Source organism: Salmo salar, chromosome 24 (assembly GCF_965601325.2).
Source record: "Salmo salar chromosome 24, fSalSal1, whole genome shotgun sequence".
Taxonomy (NCBI): domain Eukaryota; kingdom Metazoa; phylum Chordata; class Actinopteri; order Salmoniformes; family Salmonidae; genus Salmo; species Salmo salar.
Genome location: NC_138314.1, coordinates 27515303 through 27543282, shown reverse-complemented (window position 1 = coordinate 27543282; position 27980 = coordinate 27515303). Strand labels below are relative to the sequence as shown.

The following is a 27980-nucleotide window of genomic DNA, read 5'->3' as shown; positions in this document are numbered from 1 at the left end:
AACTGTTAGTCGGGAGCTTAATGAAATAGGTTTCAACGGCCAAGCAGCCGCACACAAGCCTAAGATCACCATGTGCAATGCCAAGCGTCGGCTGGAGTGGTGTAAAGCTCACCGCCATTGGACTCGAGCATTCTCTGGAGTGATGAATCACGCTTCAGGCAGTCCGACGGACAAAATTAGGTTTGGTGGATGCCAGGAGAACGCTACCTGCCCCAATGCATAGAGCCAACTGTAAAGTTTGGTGGAGGAAGAATAATGATCTGAGGAAGCATTTCATGGTTCAGGCTAGGCTCCTTAGTTCAAGTGAAGGGAAATCTTAACACTACAGCATACAATGACATTCTAGACAATTCTGTGCTTCCAACTTTGTGGCAACAGTTTGGGAAAGGCCCTTGCTTTTTCAGCATGACTATGCCCCCGTGCACAAAGCAAGGTCCATACAGAAATGGTTTGTCGAGATCGGTGTGGAAGAACTTGACTGGCCTGCACAAAGCCCTGACCTCAACCCCATCGAACACCTTTGGGATGAATTGGAAGGCTGACTGCGAGCCAGGCCTAATCGCCCAACATCAGTGCTCCACCTCACTAATGCTCTTGTGGATGGATGGAAGCGAGTCCCCACAGCAATGTTCCAACATCTAGTGGAAAGTCTTCCCAGAAGAGTGGAGGCTGTTATAGCAGCAAAGCGGGGACCAACTCCATATTAATGCCCATGATTTTGGAATGAGATGTTCGACGAGCAGGAGTCCACATACTGTTGGTCATGTAGCGTACCTTGATGTATACAGTAAATAGCAGAAGCAGTAGCAGACAATAAGAGTGGTGCAGAAATGCTTGCCACCCTGCTGGTCTTGATGAACTCTCCGTACCAAACACTTGGCACTGCTTGTGTACGTAGAGTTCTTAAAAAAATGGCCTGATTTGCATGACAAAGCATGCTACTGATTCAAGGGTGCTGAAGAGTGTGGCGGTGGTGTTGGTGCTAGGGAGGGGGGGCTGGCTGAAGGCAGAGGTTGACTGTTGGACAGAAAGGCAACAGACAGATGCTCCTCACAATGCACAGCAGAGACTTCTCCATAGAGACCAGTCAGGCAGGAGATACTGGAGGCAAAAGCGGCTGAACAGTGGATGAACTGACTAGACTGGACAATGGTCAGAGCACACGCAGGAAATCAGAGTAGTGATCCTCAGTATTTAAGGAGAGTTACAGCAGCCTTGGAGTAGCACTAGGCAGTAAAAGCTGGAGTCGGAGCAGTCTGTTCACTACGAGTCTACAGTAAGCCCAGTTACACAAATAAGGGGACATCACCTGTTGCAGTGTGGGTCTGGGGTAACTTTGATGTGTGTTGTACGGTAAGATAAGTAGCCTATCGCTATTTTATTTGAAGTGGTTCTCTTTGAAATATACACAAAATATAGTATAATATCTATAATACTTCAAACATTGTTTATACAGTATGTTGTTGCACTGTGTTAGTCATTGTATTGTTGAACAGAGGTGTATTGGTCTTTGATATGAATAGAGGCTACAGTATGATCCATTGAAGAAACCTAAGTGTCTCCTGAAAGGCAGAGACCAGTTAGCATTGTGTTTTGTTTCAGCTGTGGAACACTGAGACATAGAGATGACTGGAGCCCTCCTGTCTGGGCTTCTGCTCTGTTGCATAGTGGTAATGTCTATTACTTTCTTATATATATAAAATGAAATAATGTGGAATATGAATCCATTCATTGTTTTCAGCGTTTTACTGTAGAAATTAATGAATTTATTGGTAGATCTGATACGTTTCATAGGCTAAACGCAACTATTCATTTGACTCCATGGTTCTGCTTGTTTCTATACTGAGTTCATTGAATAAGTACATATCAAGGATATTATGTCTATGCCCTAGCCAACAGAATAAAGCAGAGTAAATGTTTCCTCTATTGTAGGTGCTGTGTGAATGTGAGCCAACACAGCCGGGGCCAGACAAAGGAGAGATGGACTCAGGCGGTGAGTTCTGGAACTGTCAATCACTTTCAATACCATGGCAGCAACTCTTACAACCTGATGTATGATGCTAGAATGTCTTTAGGATATCATGTCATTTCCCTGTTGTTTCCATAGAGATTTGCTTAAAGAGATGATAGAGGTGTTCCTGTAAAGTGTGATCCATGCCTATTTGTGGTTTTGTGGTCATAATGACAGAGGGCAGTCTGGTCCATCAAACATCAGACTGGGTGTTCCAGCTGGTCAACGTATCCCTGGACCTCTCCCAGGCAGAGAGCTTCTGCAGCGGCCAGTTCAGCTCCCTCACCACCCTGGGCCAGCCTGAAGACGAGGAGGGAACCCTGGAGCTCCAGAGGCGGGCAGGCCTGCATGGACCCATGTGGGTCAGGGACCCCAACAGACCAACAAGCAGGCCTCTGGCACTAGCCAAACAGTGTGAGTTTAGCAACTACAGCAGCTATGTCTTGATGCCATATTGCATTTATCTCTTCCACTCTATCAAGTTGTCTATAAATGATGATCGATACCTTGGCGTTGTGTTGTGATCAAGGCCAGCATAGAGAGTGATGATCTTCTTCTGTCTCTACCTGTTAGACATGCTCTTCCAAGCCCTGAACTTTCCCAGGGATTCTCAGGAGGGCTACGGCCGTGTCAACATGATGTTTCCGGCCCTACCAGCGGTGAGCGTGTGTGTCCGCGTGCAGTGGGACCCCCAGTGGGACCAGGTGTCCACCATGTACTCCTACGCCGCACCTGTCTTCACCAATGAGTTCCAGCTGCGCGGGCAGGTGGACAGAACAGGACGCATACTACTGGCGCTCATTGTCCACGGGCAGCACCTCCCCTACAAGGCCTCCTTCCTCAACGATGGGGCCTGGCACCACCTCTGTGTTACCTGGCGCAAGGCTGACGGCCACTGGGCCATCTATGTGGACGGGGAGAAAGGGGCTATGGGCTCCAGGACTGACACCCCCAGGGACATACATGGAGAGGGGATACTTATCCTGGGGCAGGACCAGGACTCATTTGGAGGGAACTTCACTGAACCCTTCGTAGGGAATATCACAGATCTGAATGTCTGGGACACATCCTTGGAGCAGAGGCAGTTCCGTGCCCTGGACGGCTGCTCGCCTTTGACCCAGCAAGCTATCTTTACCTGGAGTATTGATAATATGACCCGTCATCCAGTGGTAAGAGAGGTGTCAGCCAGTCTGTTCTGTCCAGGTGAGACTGCACCAACACTCACACAACAATGAGAGATCCCTACATAAAATATAGCCATAATCTGATCTTTATTGGATGTGCTTTTTATCAGTGCTTTTGATTCCAGGTTGATATATTTTTTGTTTGGTTTAATTGTCATCTTAGCAGTTGAATCTTGGCCATTTAAATTTACTGTCAGGCATTTTGTTTCACATGCCCTTTGCGGTCTCTTGGTCCTAGTTAGGTAGCCTACTTTCCATTGAAGAAGGATTTGTTCACACACAAAATTCACGATGCATTATTTGGGTGGCCTCCTGCAGATTTAAAATCAAAATGTAGGTATTTTGTTTCTTTCACATAGCTTTTTAATTCTGATATGGTACCTTTATAGAGCTTTCTATTGCAAACCTATTGTCCTTCTTCCAGATCAATCCGTAGCTATTACTAATCCAATACTGAGTCAGTGGTGATTGTTCCCAGTCCCCTGTCAGTTGGTTGTTGAATCGTTCTGGGTGATCTACCTCAAAAGAGGCCAGTTAAACCAGTGGCTGTCTGCCTGAACACATCCAGTATGTCTGTCTGAGAGAGAGTCATGGGGGAGAGGAAACTGGTTAGCGTGGTTCACTGGCTAAAGGCCATGTGGAGGGCAGAGGAGGGGGATTCACACAAGTATGAGGTCTGTGCTTTACGAAGAGAATGGAGCTCTACTCAATAGTGAAAAGCAACAAAACGTTTAAGCGCCAGGAAAAAGAAGGAATTCCATTTCTGTGAGTAACAAGTTGACTGGCTTTTTGTTGGCAGCCATTCTCAGTAAAAATGTCAAACATGGTTAAAATAATTGCAATGAATTGTCTGTGTTTTTCAAAGGTTGTTGAATATGAACATGAAAATATGATAGTATTTTACTTATACATGTAAATTGCTTTAGATTGAAAACATGTTATGCTACAGCATGCTAAATTAAACCAAGTACTTAGAGGACCATGGAGTAAACAAAGGTGTCACAAAATCAAGAGCTCACTTGACGCAAATAAGTCATTTAAATGTATTTCCATGAACTTTAGTAGAACAATAAACTGATTATGTAGTTACTGGAGCTGTCTCATGCTGTGTGTCTGTGTGTTGTGTTGCAGGGGTCCACAGGCAGAGGGAGATGCAGGGCTGCAGGGCTCTAGAGGGCTGGTCTAGCCAACAGCTCCCCTTGTACAGCTCTGCAGACTGCTCCACCACACTCCCCTTCATCTGCAGGACCAGCAGTGGTGAGTCAACCACTACCTAAACCGCCACTACATAGGCCTAGACCATTACTTACATACTGTAACAAACATGGCTATCACAGTACTTACTACATGACTCTTTACTGTACAACAATACCATGTATATATCTGAATTGACTAGTGAAATGAATTTAGCGTCACATTAGGGGAAATGACTGAACATGAATCGTTGTGACTCTGTACATGGTTTGTAACTAAATACCCTAACAAAACATCAGAGAGGAACCATGGACTGTTTCTGACCCATGGCTCTCTGTTACAGAGCGCTATGTTAAGATGAAGGGGTTGAGTGAGTTTCAGAGCTCCCATCCCAGTCCCTTCATGAACCACCTCATGCAGCTCTCCAATGGAACACAGGTAAAGACTGATTACTATAAATCACTGGTTTCCTGTCAGGATTAGGACATTTATGATTGATCTCTAACTTATTTAACTTGACACAGCAATTTATCTTTGTTCTGTCAGAAAATGATGTCCAATTTTCTTTGAACTACAGTTTTTGATTTCCTTTACATCCTCTGCTCTTTGTGTGTATTTGTGTGTATTTGTGTGTGTGTGTGTGCGTGCGTGTGTGTGTTCATCAGGGTGTGGAGGGTGTGATTGGGGAGCAGTCAGGGGGCCAGATGAGCTGGGGTCAGGTGTCCAGTCTGCTCAACATGTCCAGGCAGGCCCTGGAAGACACCAAGGAGGGGCTGCAGCCTGGAGACATGCTGTCCCTGGTCCAACTGCTGGTGCGGGCTGCAGACGTGCCCACAGACATGGCCACGGAGGGGAACCACAGCCGGGCCACCAACAGCGCTGGGGAGCTCAGCCACACCTTCATCACTGTGGCTGACAGCATCATCAGCCAGGACAACGTCCCCAAGTGGCAGGCCATCAAACAGGTATCAATCAATTATTTAAAGTGATTTATGAAGCCCTGTTTACATTTACCCTGTTCTCTGCTGCCAATGACTGGAACGAACTACAAAAATCTCTGAAACTGGAAACACTTATCTCCCTCACTAGCTTTAAGCACCAGCTGTCAGAGCAGCTCACAGATCACTGCACCTGTACATAGCCCATCTATAATTTAGCCCAAACTACTACCTCTTCCCCTACTGTATTTATTTATTTTATTTATTTTGCTCCTTTGCACCATATTATTTATATTTTATCTTTGAACTTTCTTCAAACTACAAATCTACCATTCCAGTGTTTTTCTTGCTATACTTTATTTACTTTGCCACCATGGCATTTTTTTTTGCCTTTACCTCCCTTATCTCACATCATTTGCTCACATTGTATATAGTCTTATTTTATTTTTATTTTTTTCTTCTACTGCATCTTTGATTGTATGTTGTTTTACTCCATGTGTAACTCTGTGTTTTTGTATGTTGTCGAACTGCTTTGCTTTATCTTGGCCAGGTCGCAATTGTAAATGAGAACTTGTTCTCAACTTGCCTACCTGGTTAAATAAAGGTGAAATAAATAAAAAATAAATAAATAAAATCAGGTACCAGAGTGGCAGGCTACAACAATGACTGGGAACAGGAGGCAGAGACAAGGTGTTAAGAACGTAGACATGACTACTGGAGTATGATTTTATCATATCTCCACTAGAGGGCAGTAAGATGTGTACTGTGAATGTATACAAATAAATGGTTACGCTTGGCTTAATTAGTTAGTGTACATGTACAGAACACATAAGGCTGAATCTTGATAAAGCTTGATTGCACATACACTAAATGTAATCTTCTCTAAATCCATGAATATCTAGTTTAACAATAAACAGGTCTAATTTATATATTGCTGCAGCACATTTTCACAGACTATTATGATCTCTGAACAATTTTTATTTAATATCCAACAAAGACAATCTTGAATGTTCTTTAAAAGAAGCACTGTGTGCTATTATGGTTAACAGACCCATCCAAAACAATTACGTAGAACATGTATACTATATGTCTATGTATCCTAGTGGTAGCCATATGATAAGTGTTCATATTGATGCAGCGCTCGCCTCCCCCGCTTCACCCACCTCCCCTCTCCCAGGCCTTTCTACCCGTCAAGGTTACAGCAGCACAGCACAGCCAGACTGAATGTATTAGAGCAGCTAGAGGACTGAAACACTGTGGCTTTCCTCACCCACGTAACACTGCTTCACTCACAGTGTCTGCTCTTCTCCAATAACTACAGCCAGGAGTCTCGTGACCAGCTGACCAAACTCTGTGTCCTAGTTATAGGCTTAATATCCTGGTCAGGTCACGTGGTCAGGGCCCTACCAATGACCAGTATATTGCTATGATGAACCCCATACCCTTATCCCTGCCCTGTGCCCCAGGTGGTGAGTGGACCAATGACTGTGGTCAAGAGTATTGACCGCATGGTGACCAGTCTGAGCACTCGGCTGATGGCAGAAACTGACCATCTGCTCATTCACAGCTCCAGCATCAGTAAGTCACTTAGTACAGTACATTCTCTAGACTGTTACAGTGTGTTCTGTGGGCTTTTGAAAGGCTGAGTGAGTGGACAGACATACTACACAAAGCAATATTGAACCGATAACATCTTCCAGTGGCTAATTCAGAATTAGTCACTTAATATTTTTATTAGTTCGATATTGCTTTGTGTACCCACATAAAAAAAATACTAAAGTATACTATAGAATATTACAGTACCTAGTATAGAATTCTGTAGTAAACTGTAGTATACTGTAGAATACTATACTAATTAGCACATACTGTACCCTGCCCATTCCCCACCCCATATCCCAATTTGTGCCACCCATAAGTGAGAAACCTACATGCCAAGTATAGACCATATATTGTATTACCTACAGGTTATAGAAAGGAGCAGACGCTTCAACTATCCGCTCAGACCCCAGTCCTACCTACCTACAGTACCAAACTACCTACAGGTTCTGGACATGTTGCTCTTTTAGTATTACTCCAGTAGGTTTCCTGAAGGACAGAGCCTGTACTTCTATGTCAAAGATAATAAAACAAAAACACTATAGTAAATACTACAGTCATGTCAGCAGAAACACAACAGTAAATAATACACTATAGTACAATCTGCAAAAACACCACATTAATTACTATATACTACAGTTTTCCTTTACTACATTATTTATACTATAGTAAAGAGTAAATACTACAGTATGCTACAGTAAATACTTTTTGCTGACTTTAGTTTGCAAAAACACTACAGTGAATACTACAGTAAAGTCCACTAAAGCACTACAGTGAATACTGTAGTAGTTATAGTATACTTAAGCAATAAAGCACAAGGGGGTGTGGTATATGGCCAATATATCACAGCTAAGGTCTGTTCTTATGTACGAGGCAACGCGGAGTGCCTGGATACAGCCCTTAGCCGTGGTATATTGGCCATATACCCCAAACCCCCGAGGTGCCTTATTGCTATTATAAACTGGTTACCAATATAATTCGAATAGCCAAAATATATGTTTTGTCATACCCGTGTTATACGGCAGTCAGCCAATCAGCATTCAGGGTTGGAACCACCCTGTTTATGTCACGGTTGTCATAAGGAGAAGAGGACCAAAGTGCAGCGTGTATGTGGTTCCACATTTTATTTAAACTGTGAAATTATGCAATACATAAATAAACTGAATAAACAAAACAAACCATGACTCAGAGGTGAAACAAACACTATTAAAAAATAATCACCCATCCGGGCTGCAGGCCGTCGCCGGAGGTTCCGGGCTGCAGGCCGTCTCAGGAGGTTCCGGACTGTAGAACGTCGCCGGAAGCTCCGGACTGGGAACTGTCGCCGGAAGCTCCGGACTGGGAACTGTCGCCGGAAGCTCCGGACTGGGAACTGTCGCCTGGGATGGGATGTGGGATGTGCACTGAATGTGCACTGGAGGCCTGATGCGTGGGGCTGGCACAGGTGACGCCAGACTAGTAACACGCACCTCAGGGCTAGTGCAGGGAGCAGGAACCAGGCTACCAGGCTAGATTGACTCACTGGATGCCGGGTACGTGGAGCAGGCACAAGATATACTGGACCATGGAGGCACACTGGAGGTCTCGAGCGTAGAGCTGGCACCACCCGTCCTGGCTGAATGCTCAACCTAGCACGGCAAATGCGGGGCGCGGGCACAGATCGCACCGGGCTGTGAATGCGCATTGGCGACACAGTCGTTGCCGTGCTAGCTCCTCGTAACGTTGCCGTTCTGCTTTCGCTGCCTCCACCTGTTCCCATGGGAGGCGATCCCATCCAGCCTGGATCTCCTCCCACGTCCAGGATCCCTTTCCATTCAAAATGTCCCCCCAGGTCCACTCCTGATCACGCTGCTTGGTCCTTTGGTGGTGGGTGATTCTGTCACAGTTGTCATAAGGAGAAGAGGACCAAAGTGCAGCGTGTGTGTCGTTCCACATTTTATTTCATCTGTGAAACTATGCAATACATAAATAAACTGAATAAACAAAACAACAAACCGTGACGCAGAGCTGAAACAAACACTACTCAAAAATAATCACCCACAAAACCCAGGTAGAAAAAAACCCTACTTAAGTATGATCTCCAATTAGAGACAATGAGGACCAGCTGCCTCTAATTGGAGATCATCCCAAACAAACCAACATAGAAATACAAAAACTAGAACCTAACAACATAGAAATAGAACACATAGACTAAACCCCCCTGTCACGCCCTGACCAACTCTACCATAGAAAATAACAGCTTAACATGGTCAGGCCGTGACAGTTTATAATATAGTATTTTCTCATGTGGGTCATGCGTCTACTGCTATTCAGAGAAACCTGGACCTTATTTGGACCCCGCGACATGAGCTTCATACTTGTTCTTTCCTTTGTTCTTCTAGACCTACTATTGCCGAACACAGGCATCTTGCTACAATATAACGTCATTTACCAACCGCTATGGAGCACTTAGCTGTTCCTCTTACTATAATACAAAAATGACAGCTAGGCCTGCCCACTACACTATGTATGCTCCTTATACCACCTTTAATGTCAACCTTCCTATCCACAGTGGACCTGTCTTCATCAGGTCACAGGTGGTAGCATGTAGGAGCATATAGTGTACAAGCCTTTCTGTCCTTTGCATGTTTACTCATTAGCACTTTTTGTAGGATGTGCTGCTGTGACTACAACCATTCCTCTTCCTATAGTTAATTCCACTGAAAATAGTTATTTATGTCATTCAGAACTGGAGGTCCAGCAGCAGAGTCTGGGAGAGGAATCTAGCGGGTCTAAGTTCTGTGGTCCAGTGGTGGACAGCGACACCAACATAGACTGCATCTCAGTCCCCACACAGAACATGCAGGATCTCCATGACAACGGTGAGAGACATCCCTGAGAGCGCTGTACTGTCTGTAACTGTGCTGTCTGTAGCTGTACTGTGTCTAGATGAGAATATGCACTCCTTCAATCATAGCCAGCCGACTACTTTACAGTCTCAACCATGCATTCCTCTAACAGTAAAAACACCTACAGTAGTGAAGCAGGATTTTAAAATACATACCAAGAATTTATCAAGCACTGTTTGAACACTGAGTGTACAAAACATGAAGAACACATTCCTAATATTGAGTTGCAAGTTGCACCCCCCGTGTTTGCCCTCAGAACAGCCTCATTTCGTCAGGGCATGGACACTACAAGGTGTTGAAAGCATTCCACAGAGATGCTGGCCCATGTTGACTCCAATGCTTCCCACAGTTGTGTCAAGTTGGCTGGATGTCCTTTGGGTAGGTGGACCATTCTTGATACACACAAGAAACTGTTGAGCGTGAAAAACCCAGCAGTGTTGCAGTTCTTGACACAAACCAGTGAGCCTGGCACCTACTACAATACCCCGTTCAATGGCACTTAAATCTTTTGTCTTGCCCATTCACCCTCTGAATGAACGAATGGCACACATACACAATCCATGTCTTAGTTGTCTCAAGGCTTAAAAATCCTTCTTTAACCTGTCTCCTCCCCTTCATCTACACTGATTGAAGTGGATTTAACAAGTGACATCAATAAGGGATCATAGTTTCACTTGGATTCACCTGGTCAGTCTATGTCATGGAAAGAGCAGCTGTTCTTAGTGTATGTACTGGTACACACTTGTCAGTGCATGGTACAGACAGTATGTTTTCATCCATTTGTAGTACCACTTGACTTCATACAACTATTCACAATCTATATTAGCTGGCTATTGTGAGACATAACATTGCTCTGTGTTTCCAATTTGTGCTGCATTGTTAAACTGTCTAGTGTTCTTAGAAGTGTTGTTTATGTGGATGTTGATGTTGTTGTTTATGTGGATGTTGTTGTTTATGTGGATGTTGATGTTGTTGTTTATGTGGATGTTGATGTTGTTTATGTGGATGTTGTTCTTTATGTGGATGTTGATGTTGTTGTTTATGTGGATGTTGATGTTGTTGTTTATGTGGATGTGGATGTTGATGGTGTTGTTTATGTGGATGTTGATGTTGTTGTCTATGTGGATGTGGATGTTGATGTTGTTTATGTGGATGTTGATGTTGTTGTCTATGTGGATGTGGATGTTGATGGTGTTGTTTATGTGGATGTTGATGTTGATGGTGTTGTTTATGTGGATGTTGATGTTGTTTATGTGGATGTTGATGTTTATGCAAATGTTGATGTTGTTTATGTGGATGTTGATGTTGTTGTTTATGTGGATGTTGTTTATGTGGATGTTTTTGTTTATGTGGATGTTGATGTTTATGCAAATGTTGATGTTGTTTATGTGGATGTTGATGTTGTTGTTTATGTGGATGTTGTTGTTGTTTATGTGGATGTTGTTGTTTATGTGGATGTTGTTTATGTGGATGTTGTTTATGTGGAGGTTGTTTATGTGGATGTTGTTGTTTATGTGGATGTTGATGTTTATGTGGTTGTTGTTTATGTTTATGTGGATGTTGTTGTTTATGTGGATGTTTATGTGGATGTTGTTGTTTATGTGGATGTTGATGTTTATGTGGTTGTTGTTTATGTTTATGTGGATGTTGTTGTTTATGTGGATGTTGATGTGGTTGTTGTTTATGTTTATGTGGATGTTGTTGTTTATGTGGATGTTGATGTTTATGTGGATGTTGTTGTTGTTGTTGTTTATGTGGATGTTGTTGTTTATGTGGATGTTGATGTTGTTTATGTGGATGTTGATGTTGTTGTTTATGTGGATGTTGATGTTGTTGTTTATGTGGATGTTGATGTTTATGTGGATGTTGATGTTGTTGTTTATGTGGATGTTTATGTTGTTGTTTATGTGGATGTTGATGTTGTTGTTTATGTGGATGTTGATGTTGTTGTTTATGTGGATGTTGATGTTGTTGTTTATGTGGATGTTGATGTTTATGTGGATGTTGATGTTGTTGTTTATGTGGATGTTTATGTGGATGTTGATGTTTATGTGGATGTTGATGTTGTTGTTTATGTGGATGTTGATGTTGTTGTTTATGTGGATGTTGTATGAGCAGGCTTCCAGAAGGTGACTGTGGTCAACACGTGGTACAGTTCCCTGCGGCCTCTCTTCAACTCAGAGGAGAACATCACCATGTTTCCCATCGTCACCGATGGCATCCAAAGGTAGGGAACTGTTTTAGACCAGGGTGACACTGAGTAGGCACGAAATGAGAATAAATAACTTGAAAAAGGACAAGTCTTTTTTTCATGAATTACTGTAGATATGAATCAGTCCATTAAGAACATTAATTTTCATTTTCCATTAAGACTTTTTTCCATTAGTGCCTACTGAGCATAAGCCAGTGTTGATATCCAGCCTTATGTGTGACTGTCCCCATATGGCCTGTGCTGTGCTTTGTGTGTCAGGTACCTGGGCACCATCCTGGGCTCTTCTGTCATCTCTACTACAGTCCTGGGTGACGGACAGCCTGTCAGCATGGCTGTACGCTTCCAGCTCCAACACAGAGCTCAGGTTAGTCTCACACTCACATGGAATATATTCCTCTATACACTATATACCTCTGCCTCGCTCACAGAGAATATGATATATGTCCCTTGTTCTCCTCCATAAGTCTGTCCTTTACTGTAAGTGTGAAAGGATGTCCTGTTCCATTGATTCCTTTAGAATCCTGTAGGGACCGTGTATGACCCAGTCTGTGCATTCTGGGACTTTGATCTGATGTGAGTATAATGACAGCACATGTTCTGCCATTACATCAATAGAAATCAGTGTTTGATTCATTAGTGTAAAGGTTACCATAAAATGCGATGAAAGTGTAAACTGTTGTCCTCCTCTAGGCCAGAGGCAGGGGGGTGGTGGTCTACTAGAGGATGTGAGGTCATCTCTAAACAATACGACTCCACTGTCTGCTTCTGCAACCACACCACCAACTTTGCCCTGTTGATGCAAGTCTATGAAGTCCAGGTAAAGGTCCATTCTATCCTCCACAAGACACCACATTCCACATTGTGAAATAGTGCACTCAATAGAGAATAGACACTTATAGTCAGTATAGTTTCTGATAAATACCTGTGTGTGTGTGTGTGTGTCAGAGGAGTCCAGAGAATGAAAAAGCCCTCCAGGTGATGACGTTCATTGGCTGTGGAGTGTCTCTGTGTGGCCTACTCTTCACCTTCATCCTCTTCATTGCTGTGGGGTGAGTGGTGCTCTGCTTCATGGAATAATCTACTAGCATGTGGAGGGTACAAGACATGTGTTTGAATGATTAGGTCTGTCTGTACAATATGTCTTCTTTACCATGTTGAGCAGACCCATTGCTGCTGTGTTTAGTATTTATGTATGATTACTGACTCACAGACTAGCTGTATGTTGGTCTGACCTTGATCATCTCTCTGTGTCTGTCTCCCCTCTCCCCTCTCCCCTCTCCCCCTCTCCCCTCTCCCCTCCCTCTCCCCTCTCCCCTCTCCCCTCTCCCGTCTGGCCTGGTGTGGGTTCAGAGTTCCTAAGTCTGACCGCACCACTGTCCATAAGAACCTGATCGTGGCTCTGGGAATAGCTGAGCTGCTGCTGATGTGCAGTGACTGGGCCTCTGCTAACGAGGTGGGACTCTTTACATACAGTAGCTCTGTCTCTCTTCAAACATCTCATTCTCTGTATGGTTATGGGTAATATGAACTAGAGGAGGGCATAGGGTCAGAGATCCATGTGCCTGTGGGCTTTTATCTGCTTCGGTTGATGAATGTATGATAGGACATTCTCTTCTCTAGACCACAGCACTATATGTGTGTTACTTAAATGGCGGACAAGTGTGTCAATGCTTTGTCCCTCCTGTCCACTAGGGGGCGTGTCTGGTGGTGACGGCCCTGCTGCACTTTTTCTTCATGGCCTCCTTCTCCTGGATGCTGGTGGAGGGGCTGCTGCTGTGGAGTAAGGTGGTGTCTGTCAACATCAGCGAGGACCGCAGGATGAAGATGTACTATTCCATCGGCTGGGGTAAAACACACTACAGCTATAACACAATGTCCTGATACACTCCACACAGGACTCATCCAGTCACACAAGACACTGGCCGATATCCTACAAGCCCAGTTTGTGCACAGTGCTGTCTGGAACACAACTCATCTAGACCAAAGGCTGTGTTCCTACTGACCACATTGGGAGAGTGTATTTATTCAAATAGCTAAACACGCTCATGATGATGTGTTATAAGATGCTCATCTATTGGCCAGCTGTCTGAGGTGTTCACTTTTTTCAGAGGAAACAGAATGGCTGGTGAATGATGTCTACTGCAGTGCCTGTAACACAGCAATGTCAACTCTCTTTATTCAAGACATTCCTGTGTTATATTCCTGTAAAAAAAAACATATTGTTGCTTTCTTTTTGCAGGTCTACCTGTTGTGATTGTTGGTGTAACCTTGACGATATCCTTGGACAAGTACAAAGCAGACAATCACTGCTGGCTCAATGTGGAGACTGATATGATTTGGGCTTTTGTGGGACCTGTTCTGTTTATCTTGGTCGTATGTAGCTTTGCTTTACTTGTGTTACTTCACTTTACTGTGTGTTTGTGCATTTGTGTGTGTGTGTGTGCATTTGCATGTGTGTGTGTGTGCATTTGTGTGTGTGTGTGCTCACCTGTGATGGTTATTCATGTGTCATACATGTGTCATGCAGCAACAATATGGCATGTCCATCAGTTGTTCTAAGACTTTGTGTACTCCTAGGTCAATGCAGTGGTGCTTTGCCGGGTAGTCATAGTGACAGTGTCCAGCGCTCGTCGTCGCGCGAAGATGCTCACTCCCAGTTCAGCATCTAAACTCCATACCTTCGACCTGACCTGGTGAGTCACCACACTATAGCTCTCTCTTTCTCTCTCTCTCTCAACCACTCTCTCTCTCTCATTCGCTCTCATTCAGTCTCTCGTCCTCTTTCCCTGACTCTCCTGCTCTCTCACGCACATGCAAACCTAGGACACATACATTGTGTTTTGATTCTGCGACCCAACATCCAACACTTGGTGGTTTTTCATGGTATGTTTTATATGTGCGATACAACGAGACAGAGAGCTGTCAGAGAAATTTCCTTTGAAGTACAATCTGTGGAATAGGTGATTTTCAAATCCACAAGTGACCGATCCACACAGCCAAACTTAACTGAACTCAACAGAGAGACTGTAAGTGTATGAGAATGAGGTAGTTTGAGTCTGAAGTAGTGGGAGTTGTTATAGGTCTTATCAGTCTAACACCTGGTCCTATCGAGACAGAGAGACGGAGAGGCAGACTGTGTGGGTGTGTGTTGGTCTGTGTGCTTTTCACTGAGCTCATTGTCTGGTCAATGTGGACTCTAAACAGGGACCAGGGCATAGGGTTCAGTGCTGTCCCAATATAGACAGGGTCTAAACATGCTATGCTCATATATAGCTGCCTACATGCAGAGACAAGACAAATAAAACAATGATATTGTGCACACTGCACATCTATGAACACCAAGACAGTATTTCATTGAGATATTTATTTTCAATCATCACCTCTTCATTTCCTTGTAAAGAGAGTGAAGGAGTAAGCAAGCCATCTCTGCCCCCTCCACAGTCTATCTGTTCCCCGTAAGAATGTGATGAGATGTCACAAGTTTGGAAAGAAGACTAAATTGAAAAGAAAAGCAAAGGAAGAAGAGGAATTGCTCACTTTGTCCTTGTAGACAAAGTTCAACGTGAACTCAATTTCCAGGCCCAGGTGCAGCAGGACGACAACAAATCAGAGACACAGAGCATACATGATAATAATGTAATAATGTGATTATTATTACTATTTTTACTAATTTAAATTGAATACACTCGCATCAAGTATAGCTGTGGTTGTCACATAACTACATTCTGTGCAGTTTGTGTGTGTGTGTGTGTGTGTGTGTGTGTGTGTGTGTGTGGTGTGTGTGTGTGTGTGTGTGTGTGTGTGTGTGTGTGTGTGTGTGTGTGTGTGTGTGTGTGTGTGTGTGTGTGTGTGTGTGTGTGTGTGTGTGCGTGACAATAGCTAGATGCCATAATGGACTTCTATTCAGCATCAGCTGAGTCCTGCCAGGAGAGTGTGTGTGTGGGGGTCGGTGCGTGAGTGGGTGTGTGTTCTATACTGACAGTCTGACTTCTGCAGGGCTGTGACGCGACCAGTCCTTATTCTACTGCCAGTGCTGGGCCTTACCTGGCTGTGTGGAGTCCTGGTGCACCTATCCATGATGGTGGCCTATGTCTTCATCGCTCTCAATGCTTTCCAGGTAAGCAAAGCCATCCTTTCAAGGATCTTTGTCTGTAAAAGTTTGTAGAGAGCGAGCGAGAGAGAGAGAGAGAGAGAGAGAGATGGGCTAGATAAGCGGGTTGGTGGGCCGCAGGAGCAGTGTAGTGTGTGGGAAAGGGTGGCTCAGTCTGGACCTTTGAAGGACAGGGCTCAAGGCTGGCCCCTTGCCAGATTCACCTCCACCTCTCTTCCCATCACACTCCTGATAAGACTTGTAAATCAGATGGAGGTACTCTGCACTTCCCCTCTAATTTTCTCTTTCTACCTCTACCTCTCTCTTTCGCTATCTCTCTCTCTCTCTCTCTGTGTGTTACTCTGTGCGCTCTCCCTCTCTCTCTCTCTCTTTCTTGCTCTCTCTCTCATATAAGCTTCCTGCATGGTTGTTAATTCATGTGAATGAGCTGGCCATGGCCCCGGAGTAACCCTCAGAGAGCTGCTAGTTAATTTAGATTTATTGTGAGGCTTCATCCGGAGAGAGGGGAGGTAAACCTCATCATCCTCAAACTATACTTAGGCTGTTGAAGGCTCCATAGAAATAACTCACTATATTGTACATTGTCTTCTGTCTTTTCCTTCCTGTAGGGTCTGTACATATTCCTGGTGTATGCGGTTTACAATAGTGAGGTATGTTTTCTAAGAACTCTGTTTCAGCAGGGCTTCTTTCTCTCAGAATGCAGTTGTCTATCTGTGGCATGCCAACGCCAAACACGTCAGTGGCAGTACAAGCTACTGAGGGTATTGTCTGCTTTTCTTAAAGGTGAGGAATGCCATAAAGAGGATCAAAGAGAAGAGGAAAGCCTTGTCTTTCACGGTGAGCCAAAAAGCATACAGCGACATCCGTACTAACATTTTGATTATTCTCAACCTGGAGAAAAACATTATGCTAACTCAAGATGAACATGCATTGAATACACAGTCAGACAGCCTCATGTAAACTTCTCAATGCAATCTCATTGGTTGTAGAACTGTTCCCAGCCAATCAGCTTTCTGCCGTCCCAGAGGAGTCCAGCCCAGACGTGGACCCACAGTCTGCCACCTCCCTCCAGCCCAGAGACCAGCGACATCTCAGGCCCCGGCAGCACCACCTCCACCTCACTGGTCATCAAGAGTGGTAGGAGAGGCTGGCCAGAGTGGGGTGGGTGGCCCTGGGGTTGGAGTGAGGATTGGGGCTGTGGAGGGTTGGGGTGGGTCAGGTTGGGGGAAGGTTGTCTGGTTTTGGGTAGGCTGGGTTGGGTTGGGTTAGGGTTGGTTAGTGGTGGGTTGTGGTGCAAGGGGTCATGCAGTCTGGATATTACACTTAGGTGTTCAACGAACCTGACATGAACGCCATTAACTTCTTGGGGCTATGTGGGACGCTAGCGTGCCACCCGTGGTGCACCCTATCAACAGCAGGTGCATTTCAAGAGCGGCAAATTTGAAACCAAATAAATGTCAAAATTCAAATTTTTCAAACATACAACTATCTTACACCCTTTGAAAGATAAACATCTCCTTAATCTAACCACGTTGTCCGATTTCAAAAAGGTTTTACGGCGAAAGCATAAAGTTAGATTATGTTAGGAGAGTACATTGACAATAGCTGTGTGTAATGTTTTGTCAATTCAAAGACAGGGTCACCAAAACCATAAAACCAGCTAAAATGATGCACTAACATTTTACAATCTCCATCAGATGACACTCCTAGGACATTATGTTAGACAATGCATGCATTTTTAGTTCTATCAAGTTCATATTTATATCCAAAAACAGCGTTTTACTATGGCATTGATGTTGAGGAAATCGTTTCCCTCCAATAACCGGCAGTCAAGTCAGCACCACAAATTAAATAATTAAAATTAGAAAACATTGGTAAAATATTATATTGTCATTTAAAGAATTATAGATTTACATCTCTTGAACGCAATCAACTTGCCAGATTTAAAAATAACCTTACTGGGAAATCACACTTTGCAATAATCTGAGCACTGCGCCCAGAAAAATATGCTTTGCTATACAGACAAACGGCCATGTTGGAGAGATCTAAAATCGAAAATACTATGTAAATAATCCATTACCTTTGATTCTCTTCATCAGATGTCACTTCCCGGAATCCCAGGTCCATAACGAATGTAGTTTTGTTCAAAAAAGCTCATAATTTATATCCAAAAAGATCCGTGTTGTTAGCACATGATCTAAGCCAGCCGGACTTCTCGTCATGAACGAGGGGAAAAAATATATTTACGTTCGTTCAAACATGTCAAACGTTGTATAGCATAAATCATTTGTGCCTTTTTTAACCAGAACATGAATAATATTCAAGGTGGACGAATGCATTCTCTTTTATAACGTATTGGAACGAGGGTACCCAACATGAACTCGCGCGCCAGAGTCTAAACGGCCATCACCGTTCCATGGCTCTTGTTTGGTCAGATCTCACAGTAAAAGACTCAAAACACTTTGTAAAGGCTGGTGACATCTAGTGGAAGCAATAGGAAGTGCCAAAACATTAATCAACCCCTGTGTGTTTCAATGGCATAGGCTTAAAGGTAATTCAACACATCAGGTATCCACTTCCTGTCAGAAAATGTCTCAGGGTTTTGCCTGCCAAATGAGTTCTGTTATACTCACAGACACCATTCAAACAGTTTTAGAAACTTTAGGGTGTTTTCTATCCATATATAATAAGTATATGCATATTCTAGTTACTGGGTAGGATTAGTAACCAGATTAAATCGGGTACGTTTTTTTATCCAGCCGTGAAAATACTGCCCCCTAGCCCCAACAGGTTAAAGGCAAAGTTTACCCAAAACTCCCAAATGATTCCATACATTGAAACTAGTTTAGTGGAGTTTGCCCTCTCCCCTTCTCTCTCCCTGTAGTACTGAAACAGCTGCAAAAATGGGTCACGTGACTTGTGACTTGTGCTGGATGCAGGCCTCGCTCTACTCCGTTGCCAGTGAATTCATTATTCAGAAATGTGTTATTTTATTGAAAGTGTACTGCCGAATTAGCTATTTTTGTCAAAGTACTATCGGGTTTGAGTCAGGAAACTTGTATATTTCAACCTAAAATATTTGTGATTATTTTATATTATTATTTTATCTAGTCGACTCCACAGCAGCGGCGATGGGTAACAACTGCGCATGTACGCCCTCATGTACGCCCTCATGTACGCCCTCATGTACGCCCTCATGTACGCCCTCATGGGGTAGACCCTGCAATGTAGAAACGTCACAATATGCCCTTATATGGAGCTTGATGTCACAAATTCAATTCTTTAATGGGTGAGAAAGAACCTGGTGCAAAAGTTAATGGTTAGACAAATCACAGGTAAAGTTAGTTATGCAAAGTGGAAAAAGAGATGGCTGCAAGAGCAAGCTGATGTCCGGTCCCTGACTGCACTTTACACAGTAAATCAAGGGAAGAAGCCACCAAATGTCAATGGTTTTCCTATAAAAGATATGGAGTGATGCAGAAGAAGGTTAATAGCAATTCGAAATAGTAAATACAATATAAATACTCCTGCAGCCAACCTTGCATTGCTGCATGTGGGTAGCAAGCACTTCAGTGGGGATGTATATGAATAAGATGTGCAATCTGAAATTATGGGGACAGGAAACTGAAGGATACTAAAAGATACAACTGTTGCTACTATATTTCCATGGACTGGATATGGCGCAGTGCCAAAATACAAAGGCACATTTGAGAAGAGAAAGCGACAGGGTTGGGGCTGTGATCCAGCTACTGCTGCAATTTGCCTCAATTCTCCGGCCGAATACTCAGGCGACGACACCATCAGCACCCCTCCATGATATAAAATAATCGCTACTGTTTGGGGTCGAAAAGTACACATTTCCTGACTCAAAACCGATAATACTTTTGACAAAAATAGCTAATTTCGCAGTACGCTTCAATAAAACAATGAATTTGTCCACAATTTGCAGATTTGTGTATCATGAATTCACTGGCAACAGCGCAAAGTGAGGCCTGCATCCAGCAACGTCACCAGTCAGATGAACTGCTTTTGCCGCTGTTTCAGTACTACATGGAGAGAGAGGGGGAGAGGGCAAACTCCACTGAACTAGTTTCAATGTATGGAATCACTTGGTTTCTAGATTTTGGGTAAACTTCTCCTTTAGTACCAGGTGAATAAATGCATCTCTGTGAGATTTTGCCTTTTTGTCTTTCAGAGAGTTTTGGAAAAGAAAGTCGTTTCTCCTTGAAACCAGCATCAGGAAACCAGGTATGTTTGGTATTATGCATCTAAAGAGACTCTATCCTCTTATTTGGCCTACTATCACTCCTAAATGGTTCATTGTGTATTTTACGAATTCTGATCCATCTCCCAGACATCAACATGTCTGTTTTACTTTACCAGGTGGTTCAATTGACTGCTTTCAAGCCCTCAGGTATTTTCACCATTTCCTAGGCAGCTGAATCTGACTTTCATTTAATCTTGCTTTATTAAAAAGAATGTGGCTGGCACACATACAATAAGGAACCAGGTTACATTGTCTACTGACTATTTCGTCATCATTTAATCCCCTTATGTTAGTATCTATATTTTCTTCAGATTTAAATTCTTTTTGATTGGACAGTTATTTTGACTACATGTAATAACATCAGGTGTGTGTTTTGTAAACATTTTGGCAGCACTTTTTTGGTTTTTGAAGTGGGCCAGGTCACTTCACCATGTCGAGAGCCTGGAACTATAAGGTTCTATCTGCAAAAAAGAGGATTCTGAGATAATTGGCTTTAAAGTTCTGAATCCTAATCGGTTTGAATGGTGTCAGCACTTTTTATTGTGTATTCTTTTGAACAGAGAAACATGAATTGGGTATCTAGAGTACTATATAAGTTGAGAACACTGAACAGAACAAGGCTATATCAATAACTACATTTTGACCAAAAAATGCAGAGAGAACCTTATAGTCTCAGTCTAATCATCAGAAAGGAGAGAGGTGAAAGTTTGTCCTTTGATTTGCTGAATGTTTTCTCTTTTATGGCAAACACCTGATCAGTGTGGTGTGTGAGTGGCACTTGGGGTCCGATGTTGACAGTCAGAACAATAGGAAACATCATTTTCCTCAGTAGTTAGACAATCAGGCTACCGCCGATCATCCTCTCAAACACCTGCTCCCACAGCTTGACTGTGTCACACGCATGTATGCACACACACATACGCATTCACGCATGCGCACACACACACAGACAAACAGACAGACACACACACCCACACAGGCACACACCCACGCACCCACACACACTCAATCCACCCAATATGTTGTGTTGGGGGCAATAATGGAGGTTTTACGATGTCTAGTCTGTAGTTTTCATTTTTGCAAAGAAAGAATAATCTATTATATTGGACATAATATGTTGATAGAATAATACATTTTGTGTTACTTTTCTGTTACAACAGGCTGCTGATGGAATGTTTGGAATTGGACACAAAGGCACATTTATCATATAACCTGGTGGGAAGAAAGTGGAATTGCACAGTGAATAGCACAAACAGATACACACAATAGATGCATCCACTCTCATACAAATATTGTAGATGATGTAAATAGACACACACTCAAATACTGCACATATAGGATACACACACACACACACACACACACACACACACACACACACACACATACAGAATGAAAGACTCAAAGATGTGCACACACACACACAGAGCGTGTGAAGCAGGAAGTGTTTTTTTAGGGCGACAGCTCCTCCTCCACCACAGTGTCCCATTCCCAGGGTCAGGAACCATCTGCTGTTTAGGAAATGGCTGTTCCAGAGAGGCAACACAACATTTGTCGTGTGCATACAGACTTCAGTTTCATTCTCTTTTGGAGAGTGGCTTATCACACCTTCAGTCTTTTTTTACAGTTATTTTTTGTGCATGTGTACTTTTTGTTTTTACAGACATAACTAGACAGTAGACGTTACTGTTTTTACAGACATAACTAGACAATAGACGTTACTGTTTTTACAGACATAACTAGACAATAGACGTTACTGTTTTTACAGACATAACTAGACAGTAGACGTTTCTGTTTTTACAGACATAACTAGACAGTAGACGTTACATGTTTTACAGACATAACTAGACACTAGACGTTACTGTTATTACAGACATAACTAGACACTAGACGTTACTGTTTTTACAGACATAACTAGACAGTAGACGTTTCTGTTTTTACAGACATAACTAGACAATAGATGTTACATATTTTACAGACATAACTAGACAGTAGACGTTACTGTTTTTACAGACATAACTAAACAGTAGACTACTGTTTTTACAGACATAACTAGACAGTAGACGTTACTGTTTTTACAGACATAACTAGACAGTAGACTACTGTTTTTACAGACATAACTAGACAGTAGACATGACTGTTTTTACAGACATAACTAAACAGTAGACATCACTGTAAGCACTGGAAACTTTGAATCTAGGATTAAAGGCTTATACTACTGTAAGATATTATATGACCAGACAACAAGATTGTGTTGTCAGTGTGAAAACCTGGATAGTAGGATGACAAATCCTCTTATAGATCAACAGCATTATATAGTAGAGATATGCTGCTAACTTACTGTGCACTGTCTGGGCAGCTCGTAAAGAAACTTTATGAAGCCTAGCACCTGTTGTCCACCTACAGTACTGTATCAGCAACCAACCACTATGTGTATTGGAGGCTGTGCTAGCTGCAGCTTGGCTTTCTCCCCAAGCCTTTCCTCCCTCCCCTGCCCTGGCCTATCCTGCCTTACAACAAGCAGCAGCAATCCTGGCCTCTCCCTATCTCCACTGCAGGAAGGTGCACTCTGAACCGAGACACATTATTCACTACAGCTCAAATGATCGTATGAAACTGTTTATTGTCCCAATAGAAGAATATGCTGGGGCAAATATAATGTACATTATCGTTTGATATAATTGTATTTCTATACATATATTGTTATGAGATGGGGGGAAGGTTATTGTTAGGACATAGACAAACACACTACCACACACTTCCACACCTCATCCCCAGGGGGCAGCAGCAACCTGGTTCAAATGCTCAGCCAGGAAGTCTTGTGGAGCTTTATTAAGTGTTGATTGGGCACAGGTGCAAGGAAACGAGATTGAGACAGCTATTAGAACCGTTAGGCTGATGTTTTTTCTTGGTAACCATGTGAGCCCTTGGTTTTGTTTAAAATCTTTTGCTTGGGCATGTTTTTCGTTTTTTGTATATATTTATTTTTGTCACCTCTGAACAATCAAAAATCTGCTTGGACTGGCTAACCAAGAGGTCATGAAGGAGCTGGCCCTAGACCTAAGGTAAGGTTGCTGTCTCCTGGGTACATGTACATACAACACAGTCCTCATACGCTGATTTCTCACATAGATGCACATCTTAAATCAGGTTATAGACCATGTAACTAGGACTAAGACCCCTAGACCCCTAGAGAGAGTGCAACAATATTTGAGGCTAGTTAATCGATTTCGTAACAATACATTGTAAGATTTGTATGAAAATGATAGCTTTTCCAAAGCCCTTATACTTTGTTCCTTAAATGTATTGTTTAATTACTGTTAATGGCCTCCAATATTTGCGCTCTTTGTAGCCATTGGCTGAAATGTACATTTACATATGTATTTGTGAAGTAGCACTGACTTGTCAGCCCAAAACCACAGACTTTCACATTAATATGAATTGCATTGTCATGACTCATAAATTGCTACCACTATCCTGGATAGCCTCCAGAGTATTTGAAAAGAATGTATTATGTATATATGACCCCCATGGTCATTGAACAACAGCGAGATGGTTCAAAAGAAATGGACAGAACATAAGTAGCGCATTACTTAATTACATTTATTGGTTTGATGCTATTACAATAAAATATATTTAAAGAAAAGTATGTTTTGATTGTTTCTGTTTGAAAAGCATTCATATTTCTGACAGAGGTAACCAAGTGGACCATCACAGACAGTTTGAGAATGAGATCTTAAACAGACCTCATCACTTCACCAAAACATCCAAGACTGGGACTGCACATACTAAGGTGAAACTCAACAGAAGCAAAAGCAACATATAGAGAACCAATTACACAATAAGTATCTTCAACCTTAAGAAATGAAAAAGTATGTGTGGTGAAACATCTGAGCTTGGTATAGCTCACTGTGGCATTTCTTTTCCAGTTTCACAATATAAATGTACTGTACAAAGAGGTACAGATGACAGTCATTTCAGTTACAAAATGGTCAATATATTTAGACAGACAGGCCAGGGTTATCTTAAGGCAGGTGTTCTGATTGTCTCCAAGAAGTTAAAACAGCCAACCCTGCCATGTCTGTATGAGAGACAATTCAAACATGTTGCTTCACTACGTGCTGAAATTACGCAAACGGATATGTGGGTGTTACATGTCATTGTTGATGTTGATTTCATTCCTTGCCGTCCTGATACTCGATGTTTTGTGCTTCATCTGACAATTTTCCTGCCATTTCTCAAGTACGATAAGTCTATTTTCTCCTTACACTTGAATCCAACTGGATTTCCCTAGATCTCTTTCAAGTTTAGCTTGAAAAGCAAACATTCCATACATTGCCAATTGCATGTTTTCCTTCATTCTGCGAGTACAAAATGTCTGGAGCACATCCACAGTGCACGACCCCCTATCCTTGACCTGGCTCTGTAGTCCAGGTGGACAGAAGAGGCTAGAGGACTTATATCGTAAAGCTTACCAAGAACATTCATTTTTAACACGTCTACTTAATAAGAGATTGCTTTCTTTGTTGTTCATTTTTCTGTCCGCACACGTGGTTGTCTCTTTCTGGGGCCGTCCTCCATTAATCTGTTAATAAGAGACGACTGCAGCCAAAGATGGCTTCATACTCTCCCACACATCAGCGCCACATTCAGGGCTCTCTCCCTCCCTCTCTCTTACGCCATCTCTTCCCCCTCCCCCTCTCTCCTCTGTATCGCTCTCTCTTTCTATCACTTTAAGTCGATCTCTCATTGGAGTAACAGACAGTCATTAAACGTAATATGAGTATGCAGATGTCATTCTTGAAACATATGTGTAGTTCATATATTAGAATATCAATATCTAATAGAAAAAAACTATATTGACCATAACATATTTTTCACATACCACATTTTTTGGTAAAGTTGGTGACAATTTACAAAGAACAAGTGCTCAGATAAATGTAGTGCTTCCACTATATTTGAAAGGGTAAGACATGTCTTAATGACAGGTGTTATAGGGCCTCTTTCATCTGAAAGAGGCCCTATAACTCTGATATAACTCTGATACAAGACCTCACTCTGCTGAATTCAACAAAATGTTACATTTACTTCATACAGTATCATAGCATAGCTTTCTTTGTACATTTTATAACTATGTACATTTAAAGGACTGCCAAAACAATGAGTCCATATTCTGTTTACACACACCTTGGACAGAGGGGATACTCACGCATGCACGGACACACGCACACAAACACACAACTCATCTTCTCCTAGCTGTAATCATAAATCCCCTCTTTGCTTCCACACCATCGGTCCCACAGACAGTCTGCTGGTGTATAGTGATGGTAGCGTGGTGCTCATATACAGGCCTTCTTGGCATGCAGCATCTCAATGAGCAGGTTGTTGCAGGGCACCTCCCCACTCAGGTGTTTGTAGCACAGGTAGTCCTCTGCCTGATTGCTGAGGGCACGCAGCTCTGGCAGATGCAGCACCAGCTGGCTGAACTTGTCCAGGTACTGGGGGTAGGTGCATACAGTGTACTCCAGCAGAGCCCCATTCACCTGCTCCTGAACACTTTCCACAAACACCTGGTTCTCCAACAGCTTCACATCTGGACAGGGACATAGGAAAGAGATTTAGAAGGGATTCAATTACTCTGTAGATGATCACATAAATGGGAGAATATTGATATATTTATGTGAAACTGTTCCTCAAATCCCTGTGTTAAGGCTCAGCATCAGTAACTTGTTGAGATCAAGTGTAGGCCTAAATTTTAGCATTGAAATTGCATCAGTTTATTACTAATATTCAATTTCTGGTACATTGGATCTGTACAGCGTGGGTTGGTTGTGGGTTGGTTGTGTGTGTCTGTGTGTGTGTGTATATATGTGACAATAGCTAGACCCTATAATGGACTTCTATTCAGCATCAGCTGAGTCCTGCCAGAAGAGCCATTCACACAGTAATTAAATATTTTGAATAATCTTTTCAAACCACTTAAGGGCAACTAAATTGCCCTGATAAACCGGACTCATTGATTGAAAGATGAGGGAGAGAGAGCAAGAGAATGAAACAGACAGTGGAGATGGGAAATATTTTCTGCCTGTGACGAGTGCTCTCATTATTCTAAAGCCTTTTATTCCCAGCTCGCTGGCGCTAAATAGCAGTCGCTTAAGGGAATCTGGGCAACTGTCGTCTATACACACTCCATATACAGAAGCCACAGCATGAATGTCAGTCAGATTATTGAATGATAGACCCATCCATTAAGATTCCATTGAATGCTATTAAAGAATAATGGGTGAGGTTGTCTTCTTTGTTAATGTTGCCTTTTGACAAGGCCCTACATTGAATTATGTGAGTATACCTGAAATAAAGGACTGGTTCAGATAACAGTTGGAACCTTCTGGATAAAAAAACATATATCAATGGCTGTGACCTTTCCATTTAAAATGCCACCTCTGACTTTCAAAATAAATGGGACAGCGAGACTTGTCAACTAAAACCTACTGTCACATCCTGACCAGTAAAGGGGTTATTTGTTATTGTAGTTTGGTCAGGACGTGGCAGGGGGTGTTTGTTTTATGTGGTTCGGGGTTTTGTTGGGTTATGTATTTATGTAAGAGGGGTGTTTGTTTTATGTGTTCCGGGCTTTTGTTGGGTTATGTATTTATGTAAGAGGGGCGTTTGTTTTATGTGTTCCGGGGTTTTTGGGGATTGTTCTATGTTTTGTATTTCTATGGGTTTTCTATGTTGTGTATTTCTTTGTTGGCCTGGTATGGCTCTCAATCAGGAACAGCTGTACATCGTTGTTGCTGATTGGGAGTCATACTTAGGTAGCCCTGTTTTCACCTGTCTTTTGTGGGAAGTTGTATTTGCATTGCTGTGTGTAGCCTGCATTACTGTGCGTTCGTGCGTTTTCTTGTTTTGTGTTTTCAGTGTTCTAATTAAAAGTAAAAATGAGCACTCAACCCGGTGCGCCTTGGTCCATTTCATACGACGACCGTTACAGAACTTCCCACCACCAACGGACCAAGCAGCGGGCCCAGGAGGAGCAAGGATAATGGGCCAGGGAGAGAAGGGAGTGGAGGACATCTTGGACATGGGAGGAGGTAATGGCAGGGGACAAGACCCTGCCATGGAAACAGGTGGAGACAGCGAGGGAGGAACGGCGAAAGTGGAGCGTAGAGCAGGCCCAACGAAGGAAGCACGAGAGGCACCCCCAATAATTTTTTGGGGGGGGGGGCACACGGGTAGTTTGGCTGGGCCAAGGGTGAGCCCTAAGCCAACTCCCGTGCTTATTATGGGGAGTGTATGGAGTGGAGAGCGCCGGAGTATGCGGAAGTGCGCACGATCTCGCCCATGCGCACGCACAGTCCAGTGCGAGCGATCCCAGCCCCTCGCAAGTGCCGTGCTAGAGTGGGCATCCAGCCTGGAAGGAGGATGCCTGCACAGCGCATCTGGCCACCGGTGCGCCTCCTAGGTCCAGGCTACCCTACTCCTGCTCTACGCACGGCAACCATCAGGCCTCTGCACAGCCCAGTTCGCCCTGTGCCAGCACTCCGCTCGTGCAGGGCTGCTATTACCATCCAGACAG

General features: G+C 43.1%; 2 protein-coding genes across 4 annotated transcripts in view; one reads left to right on the top strand and one right to left on the bottom strand.

Moving 5' to 3' along the window:
- Nucleotides 1–991: 991 nt before the first annotated feature.
- adgrd2 (adhesion G protein-coupled receptor D2) lies at nucleotides 992–24047 on the top strand. Of its 3 annotated transcripts, XM_014171644.3 has the most exons (26): nucleotides 992–1353; nucleotides 1603–1670; nucleotides 1933–1993; nucleotides 2189–2425; nucleotides 2585–3214; nucleotides 4327–4452; nucleotides 4733–4827; nucleotides 5055–5354; nucleotides 6794–6905; nucleotides 9650–9784; nucleotides 11930–12038; nucleotides 12282–12387; nucleotides 12541–12596; nucleotides 12714–12840; nucleotides 12969–13072; nucleotides 13374–13476; nucleotides 13716–13869; nucleotides 14263–14396; nucleotides 14601–14716; nucleotides 16020–16140; nucleotides 16743–16784; nucleotides 16918–16971; nucleotides 17124–17271; nucleotides 20330–20382; nucleotides 20518–20548; nucleotides 21562–24047. In XM_014171644.3, exons 2-26 carry the CDS (start codon nucleotides 1626–1628, stop codon nucleotides 21567–21569), a joined length of 3207 nt encoding a protein of 1068 aa, XP_014027119.2. In that variant the 5' UTR covers nucleotides 992–1353; nucleotides 1603–1625; the 3' UTR covers nucleotides 21570–24047. The 3 variants fall into 3 exon arrangements, with proteins under 3 accessions (XP_014027119.2, XP_045562842.1, XP_014027118.2); XM_045706886.2 differs by lacking the exon at nucleotides 20518–20548 and having other exon boundaries at nucleotides 992–1276; XM_014171643.3 differs by lacking the exon at nucleotides 20518–20548.
- LOC106585443 (nuclear receptor subfamily 5 group A member 2-like) overlaps nucleotides 24033–27980 on the bottom strand; it is a 22204-nt gene continuing 18256 nt past the window's right edge. The window contains exon 7 of the mRNA XM_014171645.3: nucleotides 24033–25994. Within this exon, the coding sequence (XP_014027120.1) occupies nucleotides 25741–25994 (254 nt within the window). The 3' untranslated portion in view covers nucleotides 24033–25740. The remainder of the gene's footprint in view (nucleotides 25995–27980) is intronic.

What these genes read in the sequence shown, in the direction of transcription:
- adgrd2 (XM_045706886.2), top strand. Translation starts at nt 1,626, where the DNA reads ATGACTGGAGCCCTCCTGTCTGGGCTTCTGCTCTGTTGCATAGTG. An exon ending in AGTGGCAGGCCATCAAACAG is followed by an intron (nt 5,355 to 6,793) that starts GTATCAATCAAT and finishes CCTGTGCCCCAG; the next exon opens with GTGGTGAGTGGACCAATGAC. An exon ending in TGCAAGTCTATGAAGTCCAG is followed by an intron (nt 12,841 to 12,968) that starts GTAAAGGTCCAT and finishes TGTGTGTGTCAG; the next exon opens with AGGAGTCCAGAGAATGAAAA.